The sequence below is a fragment of the Podarcis tiliguerta genome (assembly GCF_965153285.1).
Source record: "Podarcis tiliguerta genome assembly, chromosome: 3".
NCBI lineage: Eukaryota > Metazoa > Chordata > Lepidosauria > Squamata > Lacertidae > Podarcis > Podarcis tiliguerta.
The window spans coordinates 68,104,965-68,131,205 of NC_139536.1; the positions used below are offsets into that span (position 1 = coordinate 68,104,965).

Genomic DNA, 26,241 nt, shown 5'->3' on the forward strand with positions numbered 1-26,241 from the left:
CTTGCCAGACTCTAGGGTTGTGCGCCCATCTCACTCAAGAGGCCGGGGGCCAGCGCTGTCCGCAGACACTTCCGGGTCACGTGGCCAGCGTGACATCGCTGCTCTGGCGAGCCAGAGCCGCACACGGAACACAGTTTACCTTCCCGCTAGTAAGCGGTCCCTATTTATCTACTTGCACCCAGGGGTTCTTTCGAACTGCTAGGTTGGCAGGCACTGGGACCGAACGACAGGAGCGCACCCCGTTGCGGGGATTCGAAACGCCGACCTTTCGATCGGCAAGCCCTAGGCGCTGAGGCTTTTACCCACAGCGCCACCCACATACACACATTTCCCTGGGAGTAAATCCCATTGAACATATTGGGACTTCTGAGAAGGCAGATAATATACGGTAATAGCAGTTGAAATGTACTCCCCCTCTTATTTTTTTGTATTGTTTATTTATATATCTTATTTACCTGTGTACAGAAAACCCCCCCATTTACGTGTGTTCCATAAGTGTGCAACCGTGCAGCCGTGCACATGCGCATCACACTAAACCCAGAAGTGACCCCAAAATGTCACAAAAAGGAGTGGGGCAGGGACAGAATAGGGTGTTTGCAGGCTTTTTCAATGGCATTTCAAATATACACGATTTCACTTAAATGCATGGTGCTTTGAAACATAAGCCTTGCATAAATGGGGTGTTGCCTGTACCACTGTACCACCTTGGTTGTGAAACTTAATCCATTCTGGGAGTCCGTTCGACTCCCAGAACCATTCAAAAACCAAGGAGCGGTTTCCAATTGGCTGCAGGAGCTTCCTGCACTCAATTGGAAGCCGCAGAAGCCATGTTGGACATTCGGCTTCCAAAAAGCGTTTGCAAACCGGAATACTCACTTCCATGTTTGCGGCGTTCAGGAGCCGATTTGTTCAGGAGCCAAGCCATTCAACAACCAAGATATGACTGCATTTGTTTATTCATTCAATACAACTTTAAAGAGTGTAATAGGTGGAAAACACATTTCCCTTATGTTTATTTGACAAGGACCAGCTACAGGTTTCAGGTATGCCATTTTGACTAAAAAATCCCATTCATCCTGTTACATACAACATTGTGGTTATATTGGCACCCATCTGCTTAACATTCCAAACCTAGGGATATTTTTTTTAAAGGGGTGTGTGTGTGTGTGTGTGTAAACGAGTGCACTTTAGCAAAGCACTGAGTAGTCAATAGTGAGCAAAGGATTTATTTAAGTTTTTTAAAAATCTATATTACATTATGCTGAAATATGTAGCAAGTTCAGACACACTTGGTTCCTGCAATGTTTGAAAGGTCAGAATCAAAAGGTTTTCCTAGAAAACCTAAAAATAAAAATGTCAAGGCCAGAACTAGCAATACCATATGGTAAACAGCCATCCAGGTGGATCAGTTTGTTATACATATGCCAGATTAGTTTCCTAGATGTACTCTGACAAATGAATTAGGACCGGGGTTTCAGTGGAGGAAAACAACATTATCACCCTGAACTTATGAGCTAATTTTCTGGCTGGCTTTTACATGACACACATGAATATCTAAGCAGAAAGAGTTTCATGGCTCAGCTCAAAGGTGTTTCCTGCTGAAAAGGTCTGCTGGGTGCTGAGTGATCATATACCATTTTTCAAAGAGCAACTCTCGCTGAATCAGTAAAATTAATTCAGCCATCTGAAAAGAATTACAGAAAAATTATAATGAGTGCAAAAGGGGGGAAAACCTCTTGCTCTGTCAGGGAGATTTAAATATATATAAGCAAGCAGTCACACATACCTCTTTTAGGAGGTTGCCTGGAACGTTATGTACTATATAGTACTAATTTCATACTGAACTGTGGGCTGATTCATGACCTTAATTCTAATTACAGGCATCACTTATTTTTCTTTTGTTAGTCTTATTTTTCTTTAGTCTCTGCCTAAAACTGTTTGTTCTATTGCACCAAGAAATCATCATGTTGCTTCAAAATTGCACCCATAGATTTGCAGCAGCATGCCTCACATTGCAACATCTAAATGTTCTTGACCTTGTCCCGTGCACAAACACAAGAATCACACATTTAAGTAGTAGCATATCCCTTACAGTAGCAGCACTGGAGTGCAAGGGATCAGAGCCCTTGCATGGTACTGCTTCTGCACAAAGCACCTCTGTGTTGAAAATGCTATTCAGTGAGGTTCACATGGAACAGAAAGACCAAAACTTGTCTTTGGTGAATACACAAACAGCATAGCCCAACGGAGATAATGTTCAATTTAATGGTCAATTTAGACCTGGGAAATCTTGAGTGCAAATAAATTTGCACTCACAAACTCACTGGGAAGCTTCCAGCCTGCTCATGCTCATTCAACCAGCTTCCACTGCTGATTGGGTGAGGAGAGAACCAACCTAAGGAGTTGTGGAGACACAAATTGCTGCTTCACCAGCCTATATTGCAAATAAACCTGCTAGATCACTGAATTGTAGAGTTGAACGTGACCCTGAGAATCATCTAGTCCAACCCCCTGCAATGCAGGAATATGCAGCTGTCCCATGTGGGGATCAAACCAGCAACCTTGGTATTATCAACCCCAAGCTCTAACCAACTGAGCTATCCAGACTGATGATCCGGCCCACTAAGAACAGAATTTATGGAGAAAGCCTACCAAGACTTTCTGAACTGGCTTACTATAGTGTTTGGGGTTCCCCACCCCAGTGACTATTTTGAAACATTTCTTTTATACTCATATAATAAACATATTCTCTCTGTGGCAGTGTATTTAGCAGCAAACTAGACAAATAGAAGCACTGAAGTAATACACCACAGTGGCCTCACTGTGTCACCAGAGAGCTTTCTATAAAACCCATACTTCTTTCCACATTCATTTTCTACATAATGATCAAATCTGTTCAAAATATGTATCTGCTTTTAATACATTGGTTTCTCCCCATTCTTAATTAAAGTGCTGCATTCAGCTTCGTTAATATCAGCTTTGTATAACTGGAAGGTGAATACTAGTGAAAGTATAATCTATGAGGCTTACATACCTGACTTACAAAGATGTTTAAATTGAAAGCCTCCCCGAAGGGGCCAATTGTGATCTAAATTTTATCCTCCATAGAGAAATACCTGTCAGGAAACAGGCACACAAAACACTACATTAAGATTCAAAATCCATTTACTTTTCAAAACAGACCTGTGAAGGGACACTACAGGTAGAAATCTCACTTCCGTACGCTCCTAACATAAGTATACTTCGGTGACAAATAACTTGACTTTGAAACTAATCCTGTGTTTTGGTTTGCTGTGCAGATCAGTGCATTGCATCTATTTTGCTTGATTTTGGAGTACTGACACATGATTTTCACATGCGAATTGAAGAATGACAGAAAACAAAATGTTTAAGGGAAATATAACCTGCCCATCATCAGTTGCCTGTCATTGACTCTGCATATGCAAATAGTTGCTCCTCCAGTCCAAAATCCAGGGTGACAAATCTGTGCTAGAGAGCAGTTCCAGAAAGTGAATAAAAATAGATATGGTATGTGGATTTCCCTAAAGGTAAAGGGGCCCCTGACCACTAGGTCCAGTCGTGACCGACTCTGGGGTTGCGGTGCTCATCTCGCTTTATTGGCCGAGGGAGCTGACGTACAGCTTCCGGGTCATGTGGCCAGCATGACTAAGCCGCTTCTGGCAAACCAGAGCAGTGCACAGAAACGCCATTTACCTTCCTGCCAGAGCTGTACCTATTTATCTACTTGCACTTTGACATGCTTTTGAACTGCTAGGTTGGCAGGAGCAGGGACCAAGCGACAGGAGGTCACGCCATCGCGGGGATTCAAACCGCCAACCTTCTGATCAGCAAGTCCTAGGCTCTGTGGTTTAACCCACAGCACCACCCACATCCCTTGCTATCCAATAAACAGGGAGAGACAAGGAAGACAATTGCAGTGATCTAGGGAGAGGCTGCCATCCTATGCACACTTACCTGACACAAAGCTCCTCTGAACACCATGTAGGGCTTTCTTCTGAGCAGACATGCAATGGGTCATGTTGCGAAAGAGAAAGAAATGGAGGTTATAAACAGCAAAGGTATCGTTGGCAAGGCAGGGAGGGAACAGCAGACAATTTATCACAATTTCTTAATAATTTAACTTGAACCTATGTGTTATTCCACATTCAATTTTGTTCTGGATGTTTGCATAGGCATTGGTGTAAAAGGAAGCAAAATGTTGCAGGTAGTGGGATCAATGACCTACCAACCCAAGGCCTGGAGAGAGAAGTATCAGGACGATTGGACTGGTTTACCTGGGAGATTGATCTGACATTTTGTTCTATCCTGGACAATGACATTTCATATACACACCTCGGGTGGTTGGCCAATCTTGCCGCTTACATTTTCCCTCTTTACTCCCATTGCATATGCAGACATCCAAAACAATGTCAGTAGTTAATATGGAGTTCATGCTGGAGTGATTTTATGAATGACTATATCCAATAATGGTATGCAAATTGGTCACAGCAGGCTAGCAAGGCTCTTCTGCTCTCTCACTCAGCCCGCCCTCCATAAACACTACTGAGAGCAAGATGAAATGGGCACTTCAACACTTGGATCAGCTCTACAGAGTGACCCTGGGCAGATGCAATGGTGATGGAGAAGTCAGCTTCCTTTGCAATCGCTGCTACAGACTAGAGTCTGGTCCATGTTCAATCTGAGTTTCTGCCCTGCATTCTAACCACCATCCCTGCTGTTCCATCACTCCAAGCTCCTCAGAAAACCAGTAGAAGACTCATAGAATCAATGCAGGAATCTCAGCTAAAACATCCATCACAAATGGCCATTCAACACTTCTGCTTAAAAAACTCTTACTGTTCAGAAAGTTCTTCCTAATGTATCAAGAAAGCACTTGATAAATTATGTCACCCACCCAGGTCATCCTCCTATTCCAGAGATCAACCGGGTTTGGACAGGGCCACCATTAAGGGCAAGAAATACCCCCAGAGTTTCTGGGGGAAAGATTCAGACCTTGGGGGCAGACCATCCAAATTGCCCTTAAACCCTATGGAGGTTAGGAATTTGTTTAAGAAAAGATACATGGTCCTCCTGTTGAGCAAATCAAGTGTATGATGCTGACATATGTAGGGGACAGGTGTAATTTGAGAAAAACCCATCATTATCATGGCCATGTTACCTGATGGGCTACATGCCAGTGTAAGGTAAAGGTAAAGGGACCCCTGACCATTAGGTCCAGCCGTGACCGACTCTAGGGTTGTGGCGCTCATCTCGCTTTATTGGCCGAGGCAGCCGGCGTACAGCTTCCGGGTCATGTGGCCAGCATGACTAAGCCGCTTCTGGCGAACCAGAGCAGCGCACGGAAATGCTGTTTACCTTCCTGCTGTAGCGGTACCTATTTATCTACTTGCACTTTGACGTGCTTTCGAACTGCTAGGTTGGCAGGAACTGGGACCGAGCAACGGGAGCTCACCCTGTCACGGGGATTAGAACCACCAACCTTCTGATCGGCAAGCCCTAGGCTCTGTGGTTTAACCCACAGCACCACCTGCGTCCCTTACATGCCAGTGTAGGCAGAGGCAAAAAGTGGATGGAGCAACTGATACAACTTTTACCTTTGTACAATAGGTTGCATTCCAACAACAACACAAAAGTCCGCTTCCCCTTCCCACCCTTCTCTCTCTCTCTCAAGCACGCATCCAAGCAAGCAAGAGGCATTATCCCTGGCCAAGGATACATTCCACTGGATGACACACTTGAGGGCTTGGAGCAGGGCCATTGTGTGTGTGTGGGGGGGTGACCTGGGGAAGAGACATGGTCTGAGAACAGTCCTAAGGGCCTGATAGAGAAGCCTGGAAGGCTACTCTTCACTCCCAGGCCTGAGCTTCTCCACCCTTGATGCACGTGAAATTAACAGATTTCTAGATGTGGTGCATGAAAAGAGATGGAATCCTTAAGGAACTCAGCGCACATTAGCATAGCTTAGGAGTAGTCTTCTGCAGTGCAGGATGCAAATGCCAGCAAACGGTTAAGCAAAGGTCAGAAAGTAATGTTGATTTCTCTGGCTGAAATCAACCAAGCACATTTGCCCCATGCAGTTCCAGGAAGGCTTGATGACATTCAAAGGCTAAGACTTGCAGGTAGACACCAATGATCTTATGCAGATAGTTGACCTATACTCAGTGCCCAACCAGAGGAGGTGGAGGAGGAAAAGAAGAAGAACCCTCTTTTTCTTGCTTTGATTCTTATTTGGTTCAAGGATTAGTGGACTTGGATTCCTTAAAAAAGGAAGTGCATCTTAACCTGTGGAAATGGGGAAAAATCTCACATGCAACAAGATTGTTCTTCAATTTAAGTTCATAGCATATTCACATTAAATAGACAGCTTGGTTTTGTTTTGAAGCACCCTAGGCAAACCCATCCACACATACAGATGAGTAAATTAGCACTTTCAATGTTAACTTGCTTTCCTTACTCCAAGGTAAATTGATTAATGGCAGTTTTACTTCTACATCGTCCCATGTAGTCATACACAATTATTATTCTCTTGTCTCCCTGGAGAAATTGTGGTGCCCAGAAGCGTGCAAACATACTTATTTGTCTCCAGAAAATGTTAACAAGTAACTATCAACTGCAACACTGTACAACAGGGGCGGGGGAACAGTTCAAAATAAATATTCTTTTCTTCTTCAACATGTTTCAGTCTTGAGTGTCAGTACTTTTGTTGGTCTTTGAAAAGGCCAATCCCAAATATATTCAAGTGCTTTCTAAAATTACAGCTCAGTTACAACCACTTTTTGATTAGCTGGCGTAAAGTGCCCAGAACAGCTTGTAAACACTTTCAAACCCCACTTACTAAATGTTGGACATATTATACAGTCATTAGGTACAGAACCTTTAAAATAGCTTTTAGGAAACATATTTGGTAATTCTCATAATTAGTCAAGAGTATACAGGCATAAATGGATACTGTAAGTTTATCACAGCTTTGACTGTTGGTTTCAAAGCCATTCATTCTACATTCAAGCCATATTCCAGATAAGCTAACAGAAATGAATTGGGTCGATGTTTATTTATAGGTAATGTGTGTGCCAGGACCATGCTGGGGCAGACTGAGGGAGGCCTTGGATCCAGAGAATCCTACCCAGGATGAAAATGAATCCAGTCCTGATACTGGCATAGGGAATTTCCCTCCCATAGGAACCAATGGGCAGAAAATAAAAGAGGAAACACACAAAAATCGCTTGGGGGAAATCTGCCACCCCACAGCCTCTGCCCTGACTGGTGCAAGCCCAAAAGGGCTTGGATAGGGTAGTTTCTATGCCATGAATGCCCCCCTAAATAGGATTGCTATGACATAGTCCAACATTTCAGAACACTTGTTGCTCTTCCATTTATTTCATTACAATTCTTTACATAGGGTGACATCGCCACCACCTAATTTTAGTGAATATAGATCAGGAAGATTATGGTTGTTGTTGTTTTTTAACAAAAATAGTAGCACTGGGAGTGGGAGAGGAGGGAGGGATCACTGGTTATTAATCTGTGGAAGACAAAGCTTTATGGTGGACTTAGATTATCTTTGTTCTAAAATATTTGGCAGCCTGTGAAATTTCCAGTACAATTCTATACCTGTTTACTAAAAAATATGCCCCACTGAATTCAATGGAACTTAGTACTAGCGGGTATAGGAACAAGTACAATGCACTTTGCTGAAGGATGCCACTGTATAAGACTCCACAGCTAAAATTTGTTGAACAACCAGGATGTTCATAGAGCACAAGCTGGCTATTGCACACAATCCTTTCAGAAGAATTTGTTTTAATCAGTTCTCAGCTTGGTGACAATCTTGTGGAGCAAAAACCCACTTGTGCAACAGGACTTTTGGTTTCTCTTCTCCAGCCTAGGGAAGTATCATCTCCAGAAGATCCCTCAACCCTCTGGAGTAATCATTTCGGGAATGGCAACTGCAAGGGAGCAAGGTCCCATTACTGTATGTGAGCACAACAGACATCCATTCATGTTATGTTGAATCTCATCTGTTATCTTAAAAACCTGCTATAATTTACTATGATCAGGCTGCTGGAAAACATTGTTAGCGATCATGATGGGCCAGCCAACAGAGCGTCAAGTCTTAAATCCTTGTATTCAAATCTCAACTCAGACATAACAAAAATGGTCTCGGGTCAGTAATTCTGAGATTGTTACATTTCCCACTGAAATCAATGGGGATTGTGTCTGAGTACATATCTTTTGAACTGAAGGTCCAGCTCCAACCACATTTTCTCAGAAGTGGGATTTACTTCCACATCTGAAGGCAGCACTGTTTAGGGAAGTTTTTAAGGACTCATGTTATTACAGTATTATGTTTTCAGATATGTTGTAAGCTGCCCAAAGTGGCTGGGGAAACCCAACCAGATGGGCGGGGTATAAATAATAAAAATATTATTATCATCACATATGCATGCCTTGAATTACAACACTGATTCTTCATTGGTTAAAAAAATGGAAATCACGATCTGGCACATGAGGCTTAATAAGATACCAGCACCTAATTCAACCTTAGAAAGAAAGTGCTATTTAGCGAATGGGCTGCTTCAAGGTAAGAATGCAGCTTCAATACTTTTGTTCATCAAGTACTGTGTAAGTTAGCTGCCAATTCAAAATATTCAACAGTACATTTCCATGGTAAACTCAATTGTTCCATAGAATTCTATTGTGTGCTATTCTTTTTCAACATCCAACGATTTAATCCTCCACTTGCTATGCAGCGGCACTCATTTAATTAGGTAGTTCCACTATGGGACATCTGATAGTATATTGTTTGAGAAATAATCCCTGCAATAATTTAAAATCCACAGCAGTGTTTCCTGTACTAGGAAAATAAATGACTGTCCAACATTAAGATCAATTATCCAACTTCAGTGTAGACTGGAATCTAGCAGACTACTATAGAAGGCCGCATGGCTGTCTAACCTAGCATTTTGCTTCCAGCTGGCTAACCAACTGTACTGGTGACAACAAAGCACTTTTCACTCATGCTACTGCTTGTAGAAGCCAGACATGTTCAGGGAGGAGGAGCAGAAATTTGTTAACTATGCAGTTAATTCTACAAGTGACCAAGAATCTTGAGTGATGCAATAGTGGACATCTTTGGGGGATGGATGGAAATAATTAGTTTAACATAATTAAGAAGCCAAGGCTTGTAATCTGCACATTTCAGAGAGTTTAAGAGCCATTCTATATATCGCACAGAGCAATCTTCCCAACCCGGTGCCCTCCATATTCTTTGGTTTAGAACACCTGTTAGTCCAAAGCATCTAGCGAATACCAGGTTTGGGAAGACCTGATACAGAGGCAAATCAAAGGTATTGCCCTACAGAGAACTGCTGCCACACAAAGTTCTGAGGTAAGTGTACCTTACAATACATGCGTTTCCCAGTTTGCAGCATTGCAGCTGGCTCTGTCCTACTGAAAGCAGTGGGCCTCAATATATATACAGTGGTGCCTCGCAAGACGAAAAGAATCCGTTCCGTGAGTCTCTTCGTCTAGCGGTTTTTTCGTCTTGCGAAGCAAGCCCATTAGTGGATTAGTGCTATTAGCGGTTTAGCGGCTATTAAAGGCTTAAGGGATTAGCGGATTAGCTGCTAAAAGGCTATTAGCAGTTTAGTGCCTTAGAAAAAGGGGGTGGGGAGCGAAACCCCCCCCCCCCCAGGAATCGCAAGACATTTTCGTCTTGCGAAGCAAGCCCATAGCAAATTCGTCCTGCGAAGCACCTCCAAAACGGAAAACCCTTTCGTCTAGCGGGTTTTCCGTCTTGCGAGGCATTCATCTTGCAGGGCACCACTGTAAAACTGTGTCCCAGCTAGTTTTTGGAAATGGAGAGAATTCCATTTAAGTGCAGAATATGTAATAAATAAATAAATAAATGAAGCCCAGCTTTATTTTACTGACTTAAGAACGCACATTTATGACGCACCAAGAGCAACAGAAGAGAGGCGTGCAGCCATGCTGTTGTCAATGTTTTATCAAGAGGTATGAATGTTGTGTTCCCAACAGATGCAGTCCAAGAACGACACCGGTATGGAAGATCTCATTTTACATCCATTTATTTCATCCCATGGCCATTTAAAGCATAATAGTCAATACATTTCTAACACTACAGAGAAATAATACCAGGGTGACCAGAGTATATATACAAGCCAAAAATAAAAAAAAAGATGTGGACAGCTGAATAAGAGTATGTATTCAGTATGGAATCCATTGAACTTCATTCAGCTCAGGCTTTGTTCTTTAGGGAACAAGGTGCTAATGTGCCACTCTCATATAAAGTGAGTGTAATTGCTTCCAAAGCAAGTTACTGCTGAAAACATAGATGGAAGCAAGTTAAGTGTAACACTAAATTTCACCTATAAACCTAGGAGCAACACTTCCTTGAATCAATTTCCACCCTCCAAACCATTACTACTCTGTATTTGTTTTTTGTGGTTTTTTTTGTTTTTTACAAAAGCCTACTGTTTTATTAAGGCATATTTTGCCCTGAGCAATTTGGTGGAAATTAGCCCAAAAGTCTAAACAGTTAAAAGGCAAGCACCAAGTGACCCTTTTGTAGACAAATATAGCAATCTTTTTTGTTTGTTTGTTTGCTAGCTCACCTATTAAGCTGGGAGTAACATACAAAAAGTATTGCTCAACAATTTGGTAGAACAAAAACTTTTTTTTTTCTTTTTTACTTTAGGCCAAACTTCCAAGGCTGGCAAGCTTAAAGTTAGGCACTGAAGTAGATGCTGAAATGGTTAAGAAGTCGCATGTAAGATTGGACCTTTGCTGTCTTACACCTGAATTCAGGCATCCCTGTTTGAAAACTCAGGCTAAGCCCAAGATATCCCAAACAACCACAGCCAAAGTGTCAAGTCAACTCAAGCTAAGAGATAATAATCTAATGTACCATAAAGTGGTCCTCAAGGCTCCGACTACACACATATCCATTCTAGCTAAAGTCAACTTGTGCAAGCTTGTTGTGAACACATTTATCTTGTCCCCCCTCCCCCCAGATCTGACATATTAGCCAATCATATGTCCAAAGTAGCACAGGTTATTCATTCAAAAGCCAATGCACATCTCTATTTAGAAGGCCTGAATGCTCCTCGCTCTACAGATACAGCTTTTAAGTAGGGCCAGAAGACCACACAATCCGTAATTTAGAAATAAAGAATAATGTTAAGTGGCAAACAAGTGCCTTCTTTTATACAAATTTAGACAATACAGGCTATCTACTAAGCTATCAAGAGTATCCAGAAAAAGAAACACAGCCAATTCTACATTTTATTCACATTTATTTTTCGCTTTTAGTGTGCTCACAGAAAATTAGAACACCTTAAGCAGGAATTTAATAGCAATTTTGTAAGCAAAGTTACATTCCATCTCTAAGTCAAATTGGTCAAAGCTTCTCCAGTATTTACAAAAACATGATAGACAAGATGCTACACAAAAACCATTGCATCTGAAACTGGTTTTTATTCTTTATTCTGAAAGACAACTGGAAAAAGAAAGCATCGTCTGCTGTCATCAAAAACATACCACAGTATAAACAGTAACCATTCCACTTATCACAGCTTGGTTGAGTTTAAAATTGTGTGTGGTTTTTTTCTTTTTTCTTTTAAGGTCCAAGATTACTGCAATTTTACAAAAAAATAAAAATAAAATGGGCAGGGTGGAAAAAGTTGCAAACTTAATGTGCTTCTGGATATCAAGATTTGTTTTTATACAATAGTCACAGTTAAAAACACCCTGCTGGTAATACATAATTACACTTTATTAAGGTCATAAACCAGCAATAAACAATAAAGCCTATACAACTTGTATTTCTACTTAATCACTGACTGGTACAGCTAACATGAGATAAGTGAAAGTTCCTATGGTTTAAATGAATTTCCTAAGACTATGATCTTTTTTTAAAATCTGAGTATTGGAATTTTTCTTCTTCCTTCTTAGTCAAGACTTGTAGTGTTGTAAACCTTATAGAACATCTGCCTCACAAAATACATTGTAATAACTTTCTTTTTTAAAAAAGACTAACCCCTTATTTCTTGTGGCACATTTTCTTGGCAAATTATCTGCACCACTAATTCCCCACTGTGACCCCTTATCACTTCATTTGCTATCCCTTTATTGACCCATCCATTTCCTTCATATATGGGCATGTCCATAGATTGACAGAGAAAAAAAAAAGTTTACATTTTGAGTAAAAGATGCAAAGTATGCAAAAAACATTAATACTGATGAAAAAAAAAAAAGAGGAGGAGGAGGAGGAGGAACGAGGCGGAGGGAGGCGTTTAGTCTCTCCTCTGCCGGTTGGAATGGTGGTAACAGAATGATCTGAGATGGGATCTGTGGGTAGAGACAAAAAAGAGAAAGACATCTTTTAAATCAATCCCTGGTTGTAGACAAGTTCTCCAGAACCAGTACCTGGCACCACTCCAAACAAACAAACGGGGGGGAAGAAAAGTTCAATCATCTCAAAATCGCCAAATTTTCCTCTCTCTCTCTCTCTTTTTACTCTGCCGACTCAGCTGGTGGAGCTTCTGGACTAGACTCGGACGGGGCTTCCTGTGTAGGAGCTGCCGCCGCTGCCGCCGGCTCCTCTACTTTGGGCGCCTCTTGCTCAGTTGAGCTGGCTTCGGGGGCAGCGCTCGGGGCCGCTGGCGCCTCTTCCTGCTTCTCCTCGGGCTTCTGCTCTTCGGCAGGCTTGGCCTCCTCGCCAGCGGGCTTTTCGGGCGCAGTCTCTTCCGATTTGGCCTCCTGAGAGCCCCCGGCCTCCTCCTTGGCCTCCTCTGTGCTGCCGGTGGCGGCGGCAGCAGCAGCGGAAGGAGACGCCTCCTGGGCGGCCGCTTTGCTCTCCTCCTCGTTGCTGGCGGGCTCCGGGGTGGCGGCCGCCCCTTCCTCTTTGCCCCCTTCTCCCGCAGCGCCCGCCCCTTCGTTCTCGGCTCCTTCCCCAGACTCCTTTTTGTTCTTTTTAAAGGAGAAGCCGCTTAGCTTAAAGGACTTTTTGAAGGAAAAGCGCTTCTTTTTTTTTTTAGGGGTCTCGTTGCTGGACGAAGGGGTGGCTGCCTCCTCGGCCTTGGAGGAGGACTCCCCTTCGACGGGAGAGGCCGGCTCCGTGCTCTCGGCCTCGGCCGCCTCCTTCTCCGAGGCAGCCTCCGAAGGGCTCTGCTCCTCCTTCACGGACTCCTCGGCCGGAGCGCTGCCGTTCGCCTGGACCTCCTCCTTGCCCGCCTCGGCGGCTGCTGGCGAAGCGTCGCCATTCACCTTCACGTGGCCGTTCTCCTGGAAGAGATGAACTCAGCGTTATTCGAGGAGAAGGGGGAGCGAGAGGAAGATCTCTCTCACGTCAAGCGCAGGTGGACACAGGACTATGCACCCTGTTTGTGCCATTGAGGCACTTTCAGTCAAAGGGATATGAATCTAGTCAAAGGAACCTAGCATGGCAACAAATCAGTTTGTGTGACAGAACTCCCTGGGCCAGCCACGGCAGCACGTTGCCAGCGACTTTCCCGCCGCTTTTCCCGAGGAGCGCGCGTGACGCAATGGCCGGGCTCTGGAGAGGGGAGGCGACGCCATTCAGACGCAAGCCCCTCCTCCCCGCGCCCTTTTCACTCCGGCTCGTCCCTTCAGGGCTCCCCCCACCCAGCTATTTGGGCGCGGCGTCAAATCAGCGTCGTTTGGAAACACGCCGCGTGGCCGCCGTCCACGCTTCTTCTTCCCTTCTGCGATTTATTTAACACTCCCCCCCCCCCCGCGCGAGCATCATCACCACCACCTTTTCTCAACACACCCTGCGAGAATCGAACGAGGCCAAGGCAGCGAGGAGTCTCCGCCGGCAGAGGGCACTGCGGCTCCATTTTGCCAAATCCACCCGAAGGAGGAGCGAAGCGCCGAGGGAGGAGACTTCGGAGAGAAGCGCTGGCGAAGCAGGAGGAAGCGTCGCCTTGGCCAGGATCGCCTCTGCTGGGCGAACAAAAGCTCCGTCCGCAGCCGCAGCTTCTCCCAGCCCCTTCCTTCTACCACCACCACCTCCTCCTCCTCCTTCCTGGTGCCAAACGGAGAGACAAATCCCCACCTCCCACCCACCGTAGTGGAAGGAGCGGCGCCTCCGCTCCCCAGCGCACCGGTTGCCTTTTTATTTCTATGCAAAGCGCGCCTCCAGCTCCTCCGTGGAGCGGCGAGGCGACGAGACAGCAGCTGCCGCTAAGAGGCGTGGTGCAGCCCGGCGCCCTCCACAGCGTGGCGCGCACGGCCGAGAGCGAAGCGCCGCCACATGCAACATGCACATGCACGCGGTTGCAGGCGCGCAAGCCGCCCGGGCTGCCCCACGTTCAGCCCGGTGCCGTCGGCACGCTCGCGCATCCCTTAGCAACAGCTCTCCAAAGCGCGCGCACAGCAGCGCCTCTCCGAAAATCTCGCCCTAATCTCCCACCAATGCCGGGAGAGTAGCCTTGGCTACAACAATAATATGCACACGGGGGGGGGGATCTCGTAGTGCCGTCTACGATCAACCACATTCAGCGTGTGCCGCAAGCTTGTATGCAGGCAACCGACAGAGCGAAGAAGGATCCAGCAAGCAAGATGGAGAAGACGGTCTCTTAGCCCCTTCCCCAATACACACGGACAACTCTCCAGCGCCCCCCACCCACCAAGCACCGCTGTCGCTTGCCATTGCCTTATCACTACCAAGCTCCACTACACTCTCCTCACGCGCCAAAGAGGAGAAATGGGGGGGGGGGGGAGAGAAAGAACAGAATAGGGGCTGCTACAGGATAGGAAGCCATAGAGAGAGGAGCACACGATCAGTTCCAACCAAGAGCACGAATACACCAAAAAGGTCTTCAAAGATGCCGCCAGTCTATAAGAAGCAAACTGTGCACCACGCCAAAGGGAAAACACATCTCACTGTCCACAAGCATCTAGCAAATTTCTGCCTCCACCACACTACTACGCCTAAAACACTGGGTCCACAGCAGTGCGAAAAGCCACTCCTTTTCATTACCATTCTTTTAAAGGGCTGTAGTCAAGATTATTATTTTTTAAAGCCATGCATCCCCACCAAGCAAGAAAGTGGGAGCCGAACGAAACACCGTGCACACCATTTATTTTCTTCAAAGCGAGAGAGACATTATTCCATTATCACCATTCTTCGCTTCTCCCCATTGCACCCCGCTTACCTGTCCATTCGCCTTCGAAGGCGACGCAGGCACCGCTTCCCCGGGCTTCTCGGCGGCGGCTTCGCCTTTTGCAGCGTTCTTGGAGAACTGAGCACCCATGCTGGTTTTATTCAACAAAGAAACTCAACAGATCCAAAAGAAGGGGGGAAACAAAGAGCGGTGGGTTCGTATAAATGCTGGGAGACCAGCAGCCTGAAGAGCAGCAACACAAACACACACCAGAGGGGGAGGAGGAGGAGGAGGAGGAGGTGATGGGGGTGGGGGTGGGAAAAAAAAGAGAGAAGACAACCGATTATTTTAAAATATGTATACTCCCGGATTTTTTTTTATTAAAAAAAAATTAAAAGCTGGAGAGGTCAAAAAAGCAGCAGCGCAGAAGCAAAAGGGGGAAAAAAAGGAAGGAGGAAAAAAGTCGAGCAAAAATATTAGAAGCCCAAGGTTAGTACAAAAAAAGAAGTAATAAAAAATCCCAGATTTGTAGCCGTACTGTAGACAAGGGGAAAATGGAGAAATCTCCCTGGTCGCTAATAAGATGCGGAGTCCAACGCCCAAGTGCACAGATGAATGGGCTTCCCGAGCGCTGACGGCAGCCCCCGCCCGCCGCCGACCAATCACGGCGCCGCCAGACAAAAGAGGGGGCGGGGCCTCCAATTGGAGCGAACAATGGAGCTGCGATTGCAAATAATTTGAAATCGGCCTTGGACTGATAATTAATACTCCGAAGAATATAAATAAATTAATGAGATTAGAGCGTGCACCCCGATTTCTCTTTAAAAAGCGGGGGAGGTGCGGGGGGGAATCGAACGCTGCACGGTGGGAGACATTTATTTCCCTTTCCTTTCGCTGGCGGACGAGCACTCCTCATAAAAAGCGGGGGGGGGGTGAGGAAGAGGGAGAGAAGGTATCCCTCTTCTTGCAGTGGTGGGAGCCTCTGTTTGGTGTCTGTCTCTCCGTGTCTTCCTTCTCCTCCCCCCACCAAGCCCCGTGTTAAGTTAGAGACAATGGTTTGACTTGTGTGTGTGTTTGTGATTTCATCTTCTCGCCCCCGCTGCCTCCCCCCCCTTTCCATGCCTCTTCCTCCTCCCCCTTTTCAGCTCGAAGAGGTGGGTGGGGGTGGAGGACTCAACAGATATGGAGGCTCGAGGTTTCCCCCCCCCCCTTTAATTGGTTGCAATTGTTCAATCGTCCCAATTTGGAAGGTATTTAAACCACGTAGATCAAGTTTCGCCAAACGAGATCACGAGTTGAACGTTATTAGGTCTGTAGGCCAGATGTGAAAAATGCTTCCACCAGCTGCCGTCGCCGCTGCTGCCATGGCTGAGGAAAGGGAGAGTGCCCTTCCCCCCATCAATATTGGTTTGAAATAAAATATTTTGCGAGGAGTCTACGGGTCTAATTAAATCTCGCTGCCTGATTAACTTTGATTTGTATCTATATTTTTTTTAAAAAAAGCTGCTGAGACTGCAAAGCCCCTTTAAAAAAATGATGATGATGAAATGAAGCCAATGCCATCAAGAAGAGCTGCTTGTGTGTTTTCCAAAAAGAGCGAGCGAGAGAAGCGTCCACGTGTACTTGGAAAACGCTCCTAGCCAAATGGAACGGGAGTCTTGATTCGTTTCCATGTGGTGCACGTCGGAGCCATGATGGCTTGTGTGCAAACGCGAATGGTCTGGATTTCGACAGAGGCAGGGGAGGGGACTTCCCACCTTAAGCACCGCGCAGCCCGATCCTATACTTCGCCTCCTTCCCTCCCCCCACCCATCGAAGTCCGTGAGCTTTGGGCACACCTAGCTTTGCATTGTTTAGAGTACAACCCTAGCATAGCTTCATGGTGGGCTTTCTCTCCCCCCCCCCCTTTCCGCCCGTTCAGTTTAAATGGCTACAGTGGAGTGATAGCAAACGCCGAGCGATCTCTCCTCTCGCTGCTTCGAAAGCAATCACATCACTCAGGATACCAAAATGCCGGTGGGTTGGGGGGGGGGTTGATGGTTTTTAAAAGGGGGTTTGCAAAGCAGCAGCTCCGCAGCCCACCCTTCTCCCTCCCTACGGACTTCATTGTGTGATGGCTCCAGATTTGTGCACTCACTGCCGTTCAGTAATGCCCCCCCCCTTCCCTTGCCAACACTCTAGTATTTTTAGCAAGATGGCACTCAGTCAAAGAATATTTAGTTTCTTGTGGGCAAAATACACCACGAGGCATTTGGTTTTTACATCAAGCTTTCCTCCTCTCCTTCCCCCCGCCCTCCCCGCTTCCTTCCCTATTCCCTCGCCTCCCCCGCGGTATTCCTTCAAATGCAATTCCTTTCTCCAGCCCGGAGGACGGGAAAAATGGATCGCGTGGTGGAAATCCATTAGTGCCAACCGCGATTTCTTTGTTTTAATCATTATTTCTCGCTCTTTTGGAAAGGGGATGGGGGACGACGACGACGACGGTTTTAGACACGCTGCTTCAGCTCGATGCATTATTCACTCTCCAAGTTATATTCCCCTAGAGCCCCCCCCCCCTTTTTTTGTAGATGTGCATCGTGCCAACAAACAGGGCTTATCGCCCTTTAGGGAAATCGGGCAGGCAGCCGGCAGCACTAGTTGATGCAAACCGACCGTGTGCGTGTGTGTGTGCACATGTGGCAGTCCCCAACCGAAACGTCATCTGGATAAATCCATTAGCATCCAGGTGCAGTTTTGGAGCCTGTTGATTTTTCGTCACTGGAACACCACCATATTCCCTTCCATCTCCATTATTTGGGAGCTGTCGGTTTAAATCGCTGCTGAGAATCCTGTCTTAGGAGGAAGAGGAAGGAGGCAGCGGCGGCGGCGGCCACAGGCATCTCTTGCAAGCATCTGCATCAAAGGGAGGGCAAACTGAGCTAGTCTGGGGACTCCTTTCTTTTCTCTCGGCCAGCCTCATTTGAGAAGGCTCGGCTCCTTTATTGCTCCTTTGTTACCCCGGCTGCATTGCTTTTGCAGGGTGCCTATTTACACGGTATCGGCTGGTTGCCTAGGCGACGGCCGGGGAAGATTCGAAAGGGAGGGGAGGGGCTCGCGTGAGAGGGAGGGAGCGAGCGGGCGAGGCGCGGCAGCACCAAGCAGATGGACCCTCGAGAGGGGCGGGGGGGTTGGGTGGAGAGGAAGATGGGCTGCTGGAGTTGGGAGGAGACTCGCAAAGGAACCAGCTGGAAGAAACCCCAAGAGAGCAAAGGAGCTCTGAGAGCTGGGAGGGGGACTCATTTCCTTTCTCTGAACAACTTCTTGGAACCATTTCCAAAGGGGGAGCCATGTTTGTTGATTATTTATTTGTTGCATTTATTCCCTACCTTTTCTTTCTCCAAAGTAGGTTAGGCTGGGAGGCAGTGACTGGTCCAAAGGCACCCAGTGAGGTTTTATGGCCAAGTAGGGTAGCAGTTTGAAAGCACGTCAAAGTGCAAGTAGATAAATAGGTACCACTCCGGAGGGAAGGTAAACGGCGTTTCTGTGTGCTGCGCTGGTTGGCCAGAAGTGGCTTAGTCCTGCTGGCCACATGACCCGGAAGCTGTACGCCGGCTCCCTCGGCCACTAAAGCGAGATGAGCGCCACAACCCCAGAGTCGGCCACAGCTGGACCTAATGGTCAGGGGTCCCTTTACCTTTACGTTTAGGGATTTGAACCTTGGTCTCCCAGGTCCTAGTCCGGCACTGTAACAAAGGAGCCAACTCCTAGGGGCTGAGGTCTTTTCAGCCCCCCCCCCGAAATATTTGAAGGGGCTGCCTCCCCCTCACCCCCCAGTTCATAGGCATTGCCATTCAAATGATGTGCATGTACTGCATCTTGTGATAATCATAATAATTTTATTATTTGTACCCTGCCCATCTGGCTGGGTTTCCCCAGCTACTCAGGGCAGCTCTCAACAGAACACTAAAAACAGAATGAAACTTCAAACATTTAAAACTTCCCCAAACAGGGCTGCCTTCAGATGTCTTCTAAAAGTCGGATAGTTATTTATTTCTTTCACATCTGAAGGGAAGGTGTTCCACAGGGCAGGCGCCACTACCGAGAAGGCCCTCTGTCTGGTTCAGTTATGATCAATTATGCAGGGTGGGGCTTACTTCCCATCCCCAAATTTTATTCAGGTTGGCCCCCCTACATTCTAACCATTATGCTGCAATGGCTCTCGGCTTGTTAGCCTACTGCAGCAAAACCAACAATGACAAAGAGTCTTGTGGTACCCGAAAACCTTTCACACATTTACTGTGACATAAGCTCTGGCAGACTATGTTATGCACAGGATGAAAGGAACTCAAGTCTGTGAAAACATACCTGGAATGGGAACCTCAGCCAGCATGGCCAAAGGATGATGGAGTTCAGCAGCGCATGGGAGGGCCCCAGGTTCCATATCCCTGACATAATGCATTTGTTAGGCTTTCAGGTGACACAGGAGGCCTTGGTTCTCATAGGAGCAGTTGGGCAACCCCAGCGACAAACACTTTGGAGTCCAGAAGTTGATACAGGAAAGGGAAAAGGTGAAGAAGCAAAAAACAGGGTGAAACAGGAAAAGGGTGGACAAAAATCACACGCAAACTTACTCTCCTTAGAGAAAGTGTGGTAGAGCTGCCTAAATCTGGAGATAAATACCGTATTTTTCGCTCTATAGGACGCACTTTTTCCCCTCCAAAAATTAAGGGGAAATGTGTGTGCGTCCTATAGAGCGAATGCAGGCTGCGCCGCTAAGCTGAAAGGCAGAACAGGGAGACGGAGCGCTGCGGAGGGCTCCGTCTTGCTGTTCTAGCTTGCGGGCGGCTGCGCGCAAAGCCTCTCCAGGAAAGCGGGGTGCGTTCACCCCGCTCTCGTGCAGAGGCTAGCGAGGCTGTCCCCAAGCCAGAACAGCGAGACGGAGGGCTCCATCTCGCTGTTCTGGCTTGGGGCGGCTGGGCGCAAAGCCTCTCCAGGAAAGCAGGGTGCGTTCACCCCGCTCTCCTGCAGAGGCTAGCGAGGCTGTCCCCAAGCCAGAACAGCGAGACGGAGGGCTCCGTCTCGCTGTTCTGGCTTGGGGCGGCTGGGCGCAAAGCCTCTCCAGGAAAGCGGGGTGCGTTCACCCCGCTCTCCTGCAGAGGCTAGCGAGGCTGTCCCCAAGCCAGAACAGCGAGACGGAGGGCTCCGTCTCGCTGTTCTGGCTTGGGGCGGCTGGGCGCAAAGCCTCTCCAGGAAAGCGGGGTGCGTTCACCCCGCTCTCCTGCAGAGGCTAGCGAGGCTGTCCCCAAGCCAGAACAGCGAGACGGAGTGCTCCATCTCGCTGTTCTGGCTTGGGGCGGCTGGGCGCAAAGCCTCTCCAGGAAAGTGGGGTGCGTTCACCCTGCTCTCCTGCAGAGGCTAGCAAGGCTGTCCCCAAGCCCTCCGTCTCGCTGTTCTGGCTTGGGGACGGCTGCGTGCAAAGCCTCTCCAGGAAAGCGGGGTGCGTTCACCCCGCTCTCCTGCAGAGGCTAGCGAGGCTGTTTCCAAGCCAGAACAGCGAGACGGAGGGCAGAACAGCGAGACGGAACAGCTCCATAGGCTCCGGTGAATGCACCTTGAACGCACCTTGTTTTACAGGGGGAGAACAAGGAAAAAATATTTTTTCCCTGTTCTCCCCCTCCTATAGTCCGGTGCGTCCTATGGTCCGGTGCGTCCAATAGAGCGAAAAATACGGTAGTTTCCTTTCAAGACACCAGAGAAGGATCAGTATTTTTCCTCTCTGGTGGGACTTGGTGCCTTTCAAAGCTGCAAGAGTAGAATTTCAAGAAGTTCAGAATGTCTTTGTATATGTAGATCAGCAGATGAGGAGACTGCTGTGCTTGCAGCCCTGCCTGTCATGTTGAGGCCGTCCTGTTTCCCCCAACATGGGTGGATTCAGATGTTTTCCTGGTGGTGTGGTTTTAGTCATTTTGAAAGATAATTTGGGAAATGTTCCTAATACAGGCAGGTGTGACTTAAGCATTGGCCTAAATATTCATACTGCTGCACGTGAGACTGGCTAGCAGTTTCACTTCTTTCCTGGCTGATCAATGAGTTTGTCTCAGTGCCTCTTCTGAACTATTTGGCCCAATGCTACAAACAGCCCTGGGTTGAACCACTTGGCCTGAATCAGTTTGTGCCCATAGTGAGGTGATGCACTCAGCTAGCCACTTCTCTGTGGGCTCACTGGCCAAGCCAGCTAAGGACTCTGCAGCATTAAGGCTCCCGGCAATTTAGATAAACAATGTAGCAGGTGTCTTTACACTCTTTAGTTATTATAGCTGCAGGTGACGCACCAATTGTCCACTTCCATGCAGGTGTGGTGACATTTTAACCTGCCTTAAGTCAAGCTAAATGCAAGAGTTAGTGTCTGGATTACTCTGGAGTTCCCTATTTCACCCTCACCATTCTCAGTATCCATGTAAATGAAAATAAACAAATCTTAATGTAGCAGTATGCAAGTCTCGTTGAACAGAATGAAACTTATGTCTGCATAAATCTAGGTTGGGCTGAATATCATAAAAGAATAAGACTGCACTCCTCTGTATGCTTACTTGGGAATAAGTCCCATTGAATTCAACAGGGCTCATGCCTGAGAAGATCACACTGTACGTGCATTTTCTACATTTATAAATGATGTGATATATCATAAACCCAGTAAAGACAACTTTACACTGAAAGGAAGAAGACAAATGGAAGAGGAAGTTGCATTTAAACATTCGTTTAAAAGTCATACTACAAATCTCCAATAAATGTGCTATAAGCACCAGGCATCCATGTACCATCCCTTTACTCCCCAAAGGATTTCACAGCGCTTAATTAATTGAGATATAAATATAAGCTATATGCACAGGGAGCACTTATGATTCCTAGCGGGAGTATATGCAATTTGGAAAATTTACACCCTGGTCCTGAATACATTAAGTTGGAGTAAGTACCATTGATTTTGGAACTTACTTCTGCATGCTTTATTCATCATATTTGTGAGATGCTCAGAGAAGTCTGGTGTGTATTTACTTGCACAACAAGCCCCTGATGTTAGGCTGGGAGAAAGGGTTGTACAACTCAATGTGCTTCATTGCTGCATAGGCAGATGCCCAACAGGGTTCCCCATAACACTCTGGTCACTATGCTACACTAGCATAGATAAGCAATGCATTCTGCTTTATATCGAGTTAGATCACTGATCCATCCAGCTCAGTATTGTCTACACTGACAGGCAGTAGTTCTCCAGGATTTCAGACAGGAGTCTTTCTCAGACTTACATGGAAATGCCAGGAATTGATGCACGGTCCTTTTGAATCAAAGTGTGTTCTGAATCATTCACCCTTCCCTCATGCTGGTTCCTTCAGTATATAGTTTCTTGCAAAATGTCACCATCATATCATCACACTTCTTTTGAATTACAGTAGCTGCCAATTGCCTACCAGCCTGGTTTCGGGGAACAAATCCCAATGGCTTGGGATACCACCAGGATACCTTAAAAAGAGTCCCATTTCTTATATATCCAACTGATCACAATACTCAACAGAAGAGGGCATCCTGAAAATATTATCTTATCATTGGGCCTTTGGTGTAGTGGCACCTAAATTTTGGGACTTCCCCCAGTTGCGAATCAGACAGGAAACATCTCTGTTGTCTTTTTGGTGCCCGATGAAGACTTTCTTTTTATTTTTACCACAGTCCGTATTGGACTTGAAATTGTTTTTATATATGTATTATGTGTGTGTGTGTGTGTGTGTGTGTGTGTGTGTGTGCATGCGTGCAATTCTTTATATATGTGATTTTTTAAACAGTTCTGTATATGCCATTGTTTTATGTGTGTTTTTACTGCATTGCGAAATCACTTCATTGATGCTTTATAGGAAGCGGTTCATGAATAATAATAATGATGATGCCGATTGATCAGGATTCTACACATCTGCCTGCAAAGTGCTTACATCAGAACAGTCCCACTGAAGTGTTAATTTCAGAAACTGGATGATGGACTTAAGGAGGCAAAACACTTCATTGTTGATGTAAAATGGACAGAATAATTATGTGTTTTATCTTACACAGAGGTTGCTGAGCATGCATCCCCAAAACCTATGTGTCTATATTCGCATTGTTTTGTAGATATAGTGAGTACCTGCTAATTAGAAGATGCGTTTGTTGAATCTCCTTGATCTTCCTGTTGATGAGTCAGAATGATCAAGCGTGGATCTATTGCATTTATAGATGCATCTTTCACTTCTTGTAGATCAGCCAGACAAAGAGGTAGAGCTGACAGGTATGATCTTGTTAGACTTGAGCCTTGGAGATTGGGGTTCAAATCTCAATGGGTGGCTTCAGGTGGGTTACTAACTCTCAGCCTCATTTTCCCATCGGTAAAACAAAAACAAAATCCCCTGGAATTTTAATATCTTGTTTTGTGTGGGCAAAAGAGAGAGCGAGATAAAGATAGGAAAGTACTTTGGTGCATTGCAAAGTGCTATGCACGTGATGAATTATTCTGCCAAGTTTTATGTTTTATATTCCAAAGGGAGAATATCATGTAAAACGTGCTATAAATATCCATTTTCACAGCCCATTGCTGTGAGGCAGTTTCAACATCTTTATTTGGCAGGCGGGGGGCTCTGATCATGGAGTGGCTGACTGAGATCAAACAGTAAATAACTAATAAAACAAAACACCTTCAGGGGCCACATCTTAAGGTTTTGCAGAATGGATAAATGCCACTCGACAAACCTTGATACTTAGTGAGATGTACCAGCAGTTCCTTACTTATGTTGCTAGTTGATCGAGCTTCTTCCAAAAAAAAAACATGTTCCAGGGCATTTTGGTACCACCTCTTCAATATGAGGCTTTGAAAGGAATTAGCGCTGAGCACTTGCAGACTCATTTAGCACTGCTGAAGAAACTTTGTTTATAAGGTAAGCTGCAGAAGACACCACAACCTAGGGAGACTTAGAAGGCCAAAAACAAAGAACCAAACAAACCCCAAAAGTTGTCTCCTGTGAAATTTGGTCTCTTCCCCCTTCCCCTCACATAACAACTCACTTTGAATAGCCAGCAACAAGGATAGTCTAAGATTTAGTGGAACTCTAATGCAAGAGAGCCAGATTTGGGCCTAGATTTGGAATAACTGGCTGTCCTGGTGGCCGGAAGCAGAATCTTGGCATGAGTAGCCTGATATGCTTCTAAAATGTCTGTGATTCATGGAGCTGGGACTAGTTTTGCCTTGTACAGTTTTACCCTCTGTCCCTTGAAGGAGACTGACCCTGACCTAAACTGATACCCGGATAAGAGTCAAACTTAACGTAACACCGAGTTCCGAGTAATCTTCCTCCTGATATTTCCCTTTTTCTTTTGCAAAAGTCTAGCGAAAAGAGGCTGTGATCTGGTGCTGAAGAGAAGCAGAGAAGAGCTTTCTTTGTAAACCTACACTTTGAAGGGTTTTCCACTAAAACTTTCCCATAGTTGTTCCCAGACATGAGGAAAAGGACAATAAATAAATAAATAAATAAATTTGGAATGATGGTAAGTTGGGATGGGATTTTAGTGGAAACCTGCTGAAGGATGAAAGAGTTAGAAGCCATAATCTGGACAAAACAAAACACCCCTAGTAGGAAAAAGGTAGGATATGAGCTATGCATACAAAATTTTGCTCTAGTGAAGGAACTAAAACATGCCTATTCTTTGCCCTGAGAACAAAAGGTGCTTTCTGGCCTACGGCAGCTTTGCTGATACTGATCTCTCAGGCACTGATCCAATGCAGCCAGTTCCAGGCTGACACACAGGCTAATCTGCTTGCAAAGGTTCTCATTAATGTTGCAATCCTGTGCATACTTATGTGGGAGTAAGCCCACCTCCACTTTGAACACCATGTTTCCAAGTAAGCAGACCCAGGATGGTTCTGTAAGTGTCTTGAGTTTAGAGTATTCCTTTCTCACATAACACTGCAAGTGGACTTTTTAAAAAATCCAAAAAGTTAACAGCAGTTTTTAAGCAGGGGAAGGAAAAATATTTGGATCAAAGCAACTATAGCCACTGTGTAGTTTGTGTTGGTTGTTGGCATCTGTCTGTCTCGAGATATAATGGAGTCCACCTTCAATGGTGAAGACAAACCATCTTTGGGACTTCACTGGATTAGTGTTGGGTTTACTCCTTAGCCTTTTTTTCTTCTGAAGATATCCTGCAAGGCAACAGAGGTTTAGGATCAATGTTTTCCTTCTAGATGGACTACCTTCCTAATTCACTGAGAGTTTGTGACTCATTGGCTACCCTCACCTGGTTTAGCCAGCCAGTTGAAGCAGTTTCCTGGGGTGAGGCCGCTGTTGCATGCTGCTAGCTGCTAGAAGCCACAGGTAAGAGCTGAGTGCAGGGTGGGGACCAAAGATGGACAAAATATGATGTGTCCCCCACCTGAGGTTCTACTACTCCTTGTGTGCTGCTTTTGTAACTGTGTCTCCAGGATAATTTCACAAAAGTTACTGAAAAGTTCTGACCTCAACAGTTATCTGAGAACATACTGAAAAGGCAATTCTTTGGTATGCACTGAAAGCCTTCCTATTGAAAAAGAAAGTAGCAACAATTAAAAACAAGTGATCACAAGTTACATTAACAAATGAAGTTCCCTATTATCAGCCTTCTGTTGTCCTCTTCTTTGTGCAAAAAACAATGTAGCATATGCACAAGAAAAGGTGGGATGTCATTGTTTTTCCACGGACACTTCAGCTTTTCTGGTGAAAAACAATTTAGGTGTTGTTTTGTGTCAGATGTGCTCCCCCTGCTCCCCAATACTGAACAGCAGGGCAGTCATTTGGGTAAGAAAAGCAAATTTACAGGACCACCTTGTATTTACTCACTCCTGTTCTTGATTATGACTTCTGGACAATCCATCAAATGTTGTTCTCCTTTTGTTATGCTATTTCTCTCCCTCTCCCAGCATTGTGCCACGCAATTCAAAGCTTTGTTATCTACTATAGCTGTTTAAGGCTGGGTTCAGCCCTTTACTAATATTGACCAAGCTTTTATGAGGGAAGGCCAACGTTGTTTGCTAAGTAAGGTCTACATT

At 45.7% G+C, this 26,241-nt stretch overlaps 1 protein-coding gene and 1 long non-coding RNA gene across 3 annotated transcripts; both read right to left on the reverse strand.

Moving 5' to 3' along the window:
• Positions 1-725: 725 nt before the first annotated feature.
• Positions 726-5,371, reverse strand: LOC310673707. Its single transcript, XR_014509205.1, has 3 exons — positions 3,976-5,371; positions 3,035-3,116; positions 726-1,684 (listed from the first exon to the last, which is right to left on the reverse strand). It is a non-coding gene; the product is annotated as an uncharacterized lncRNA (long non-coding RNA).
• Positions 5,372-10,093: 4,722 nt separating this feature from the next.
• MARCKS (myristoylated alanine rich protein kinase C substrate) lies at positions 10,094-16,259 on the reverse strand. Of its 2 annotated transcripts, XM_083434339.1 has the most exons (3): positions 15,709-15,828; positions 15,222-15,413; positions 10,094-13,326 (listed from the first exon to the last, which is right to left on the reverse strand). In XM_083434339.1, exons 2-3 carry the CDS (start codon positions 15,318-15,320, stop codon positions 12,556-12,558), a joined length of 870 nt encoding a protein of 289 aa, XP_083290465.1. In that variant the 5' UTR covers positions 15,321-15,413; positions 15,709-15,828; the 3' UTR covers positions 10,094-12,555. The 2 variants fall into 2 exon arrangements, with proteins under 2 accessions (XP_083290465.1, XP_083290464.1); XM_083434338.1 differs by having other exon boundaries at positions 15,222-16,259.
• Positions 16,260-26,241: the final 9,982 nt, after the last annotated feature.

Excerpts from the sequence above, each read along its gene's own strand:
- MARCKS (XM_083434338.1), bottom strand. The coding sequence starts at position 15,320 with ATGGGTGCTCAGTTCTCCAAGAACGCTGCAAAAGGCGAAGCCGCCGCC. Across the intron at positions 13,327-15,221 it reads CTTCGAAGGCGAATGGACAG|GAGAACGGCCACGTGAAGGT; the intron begins GTAAGCGGGGTG and ends CATCTCTTCCAG.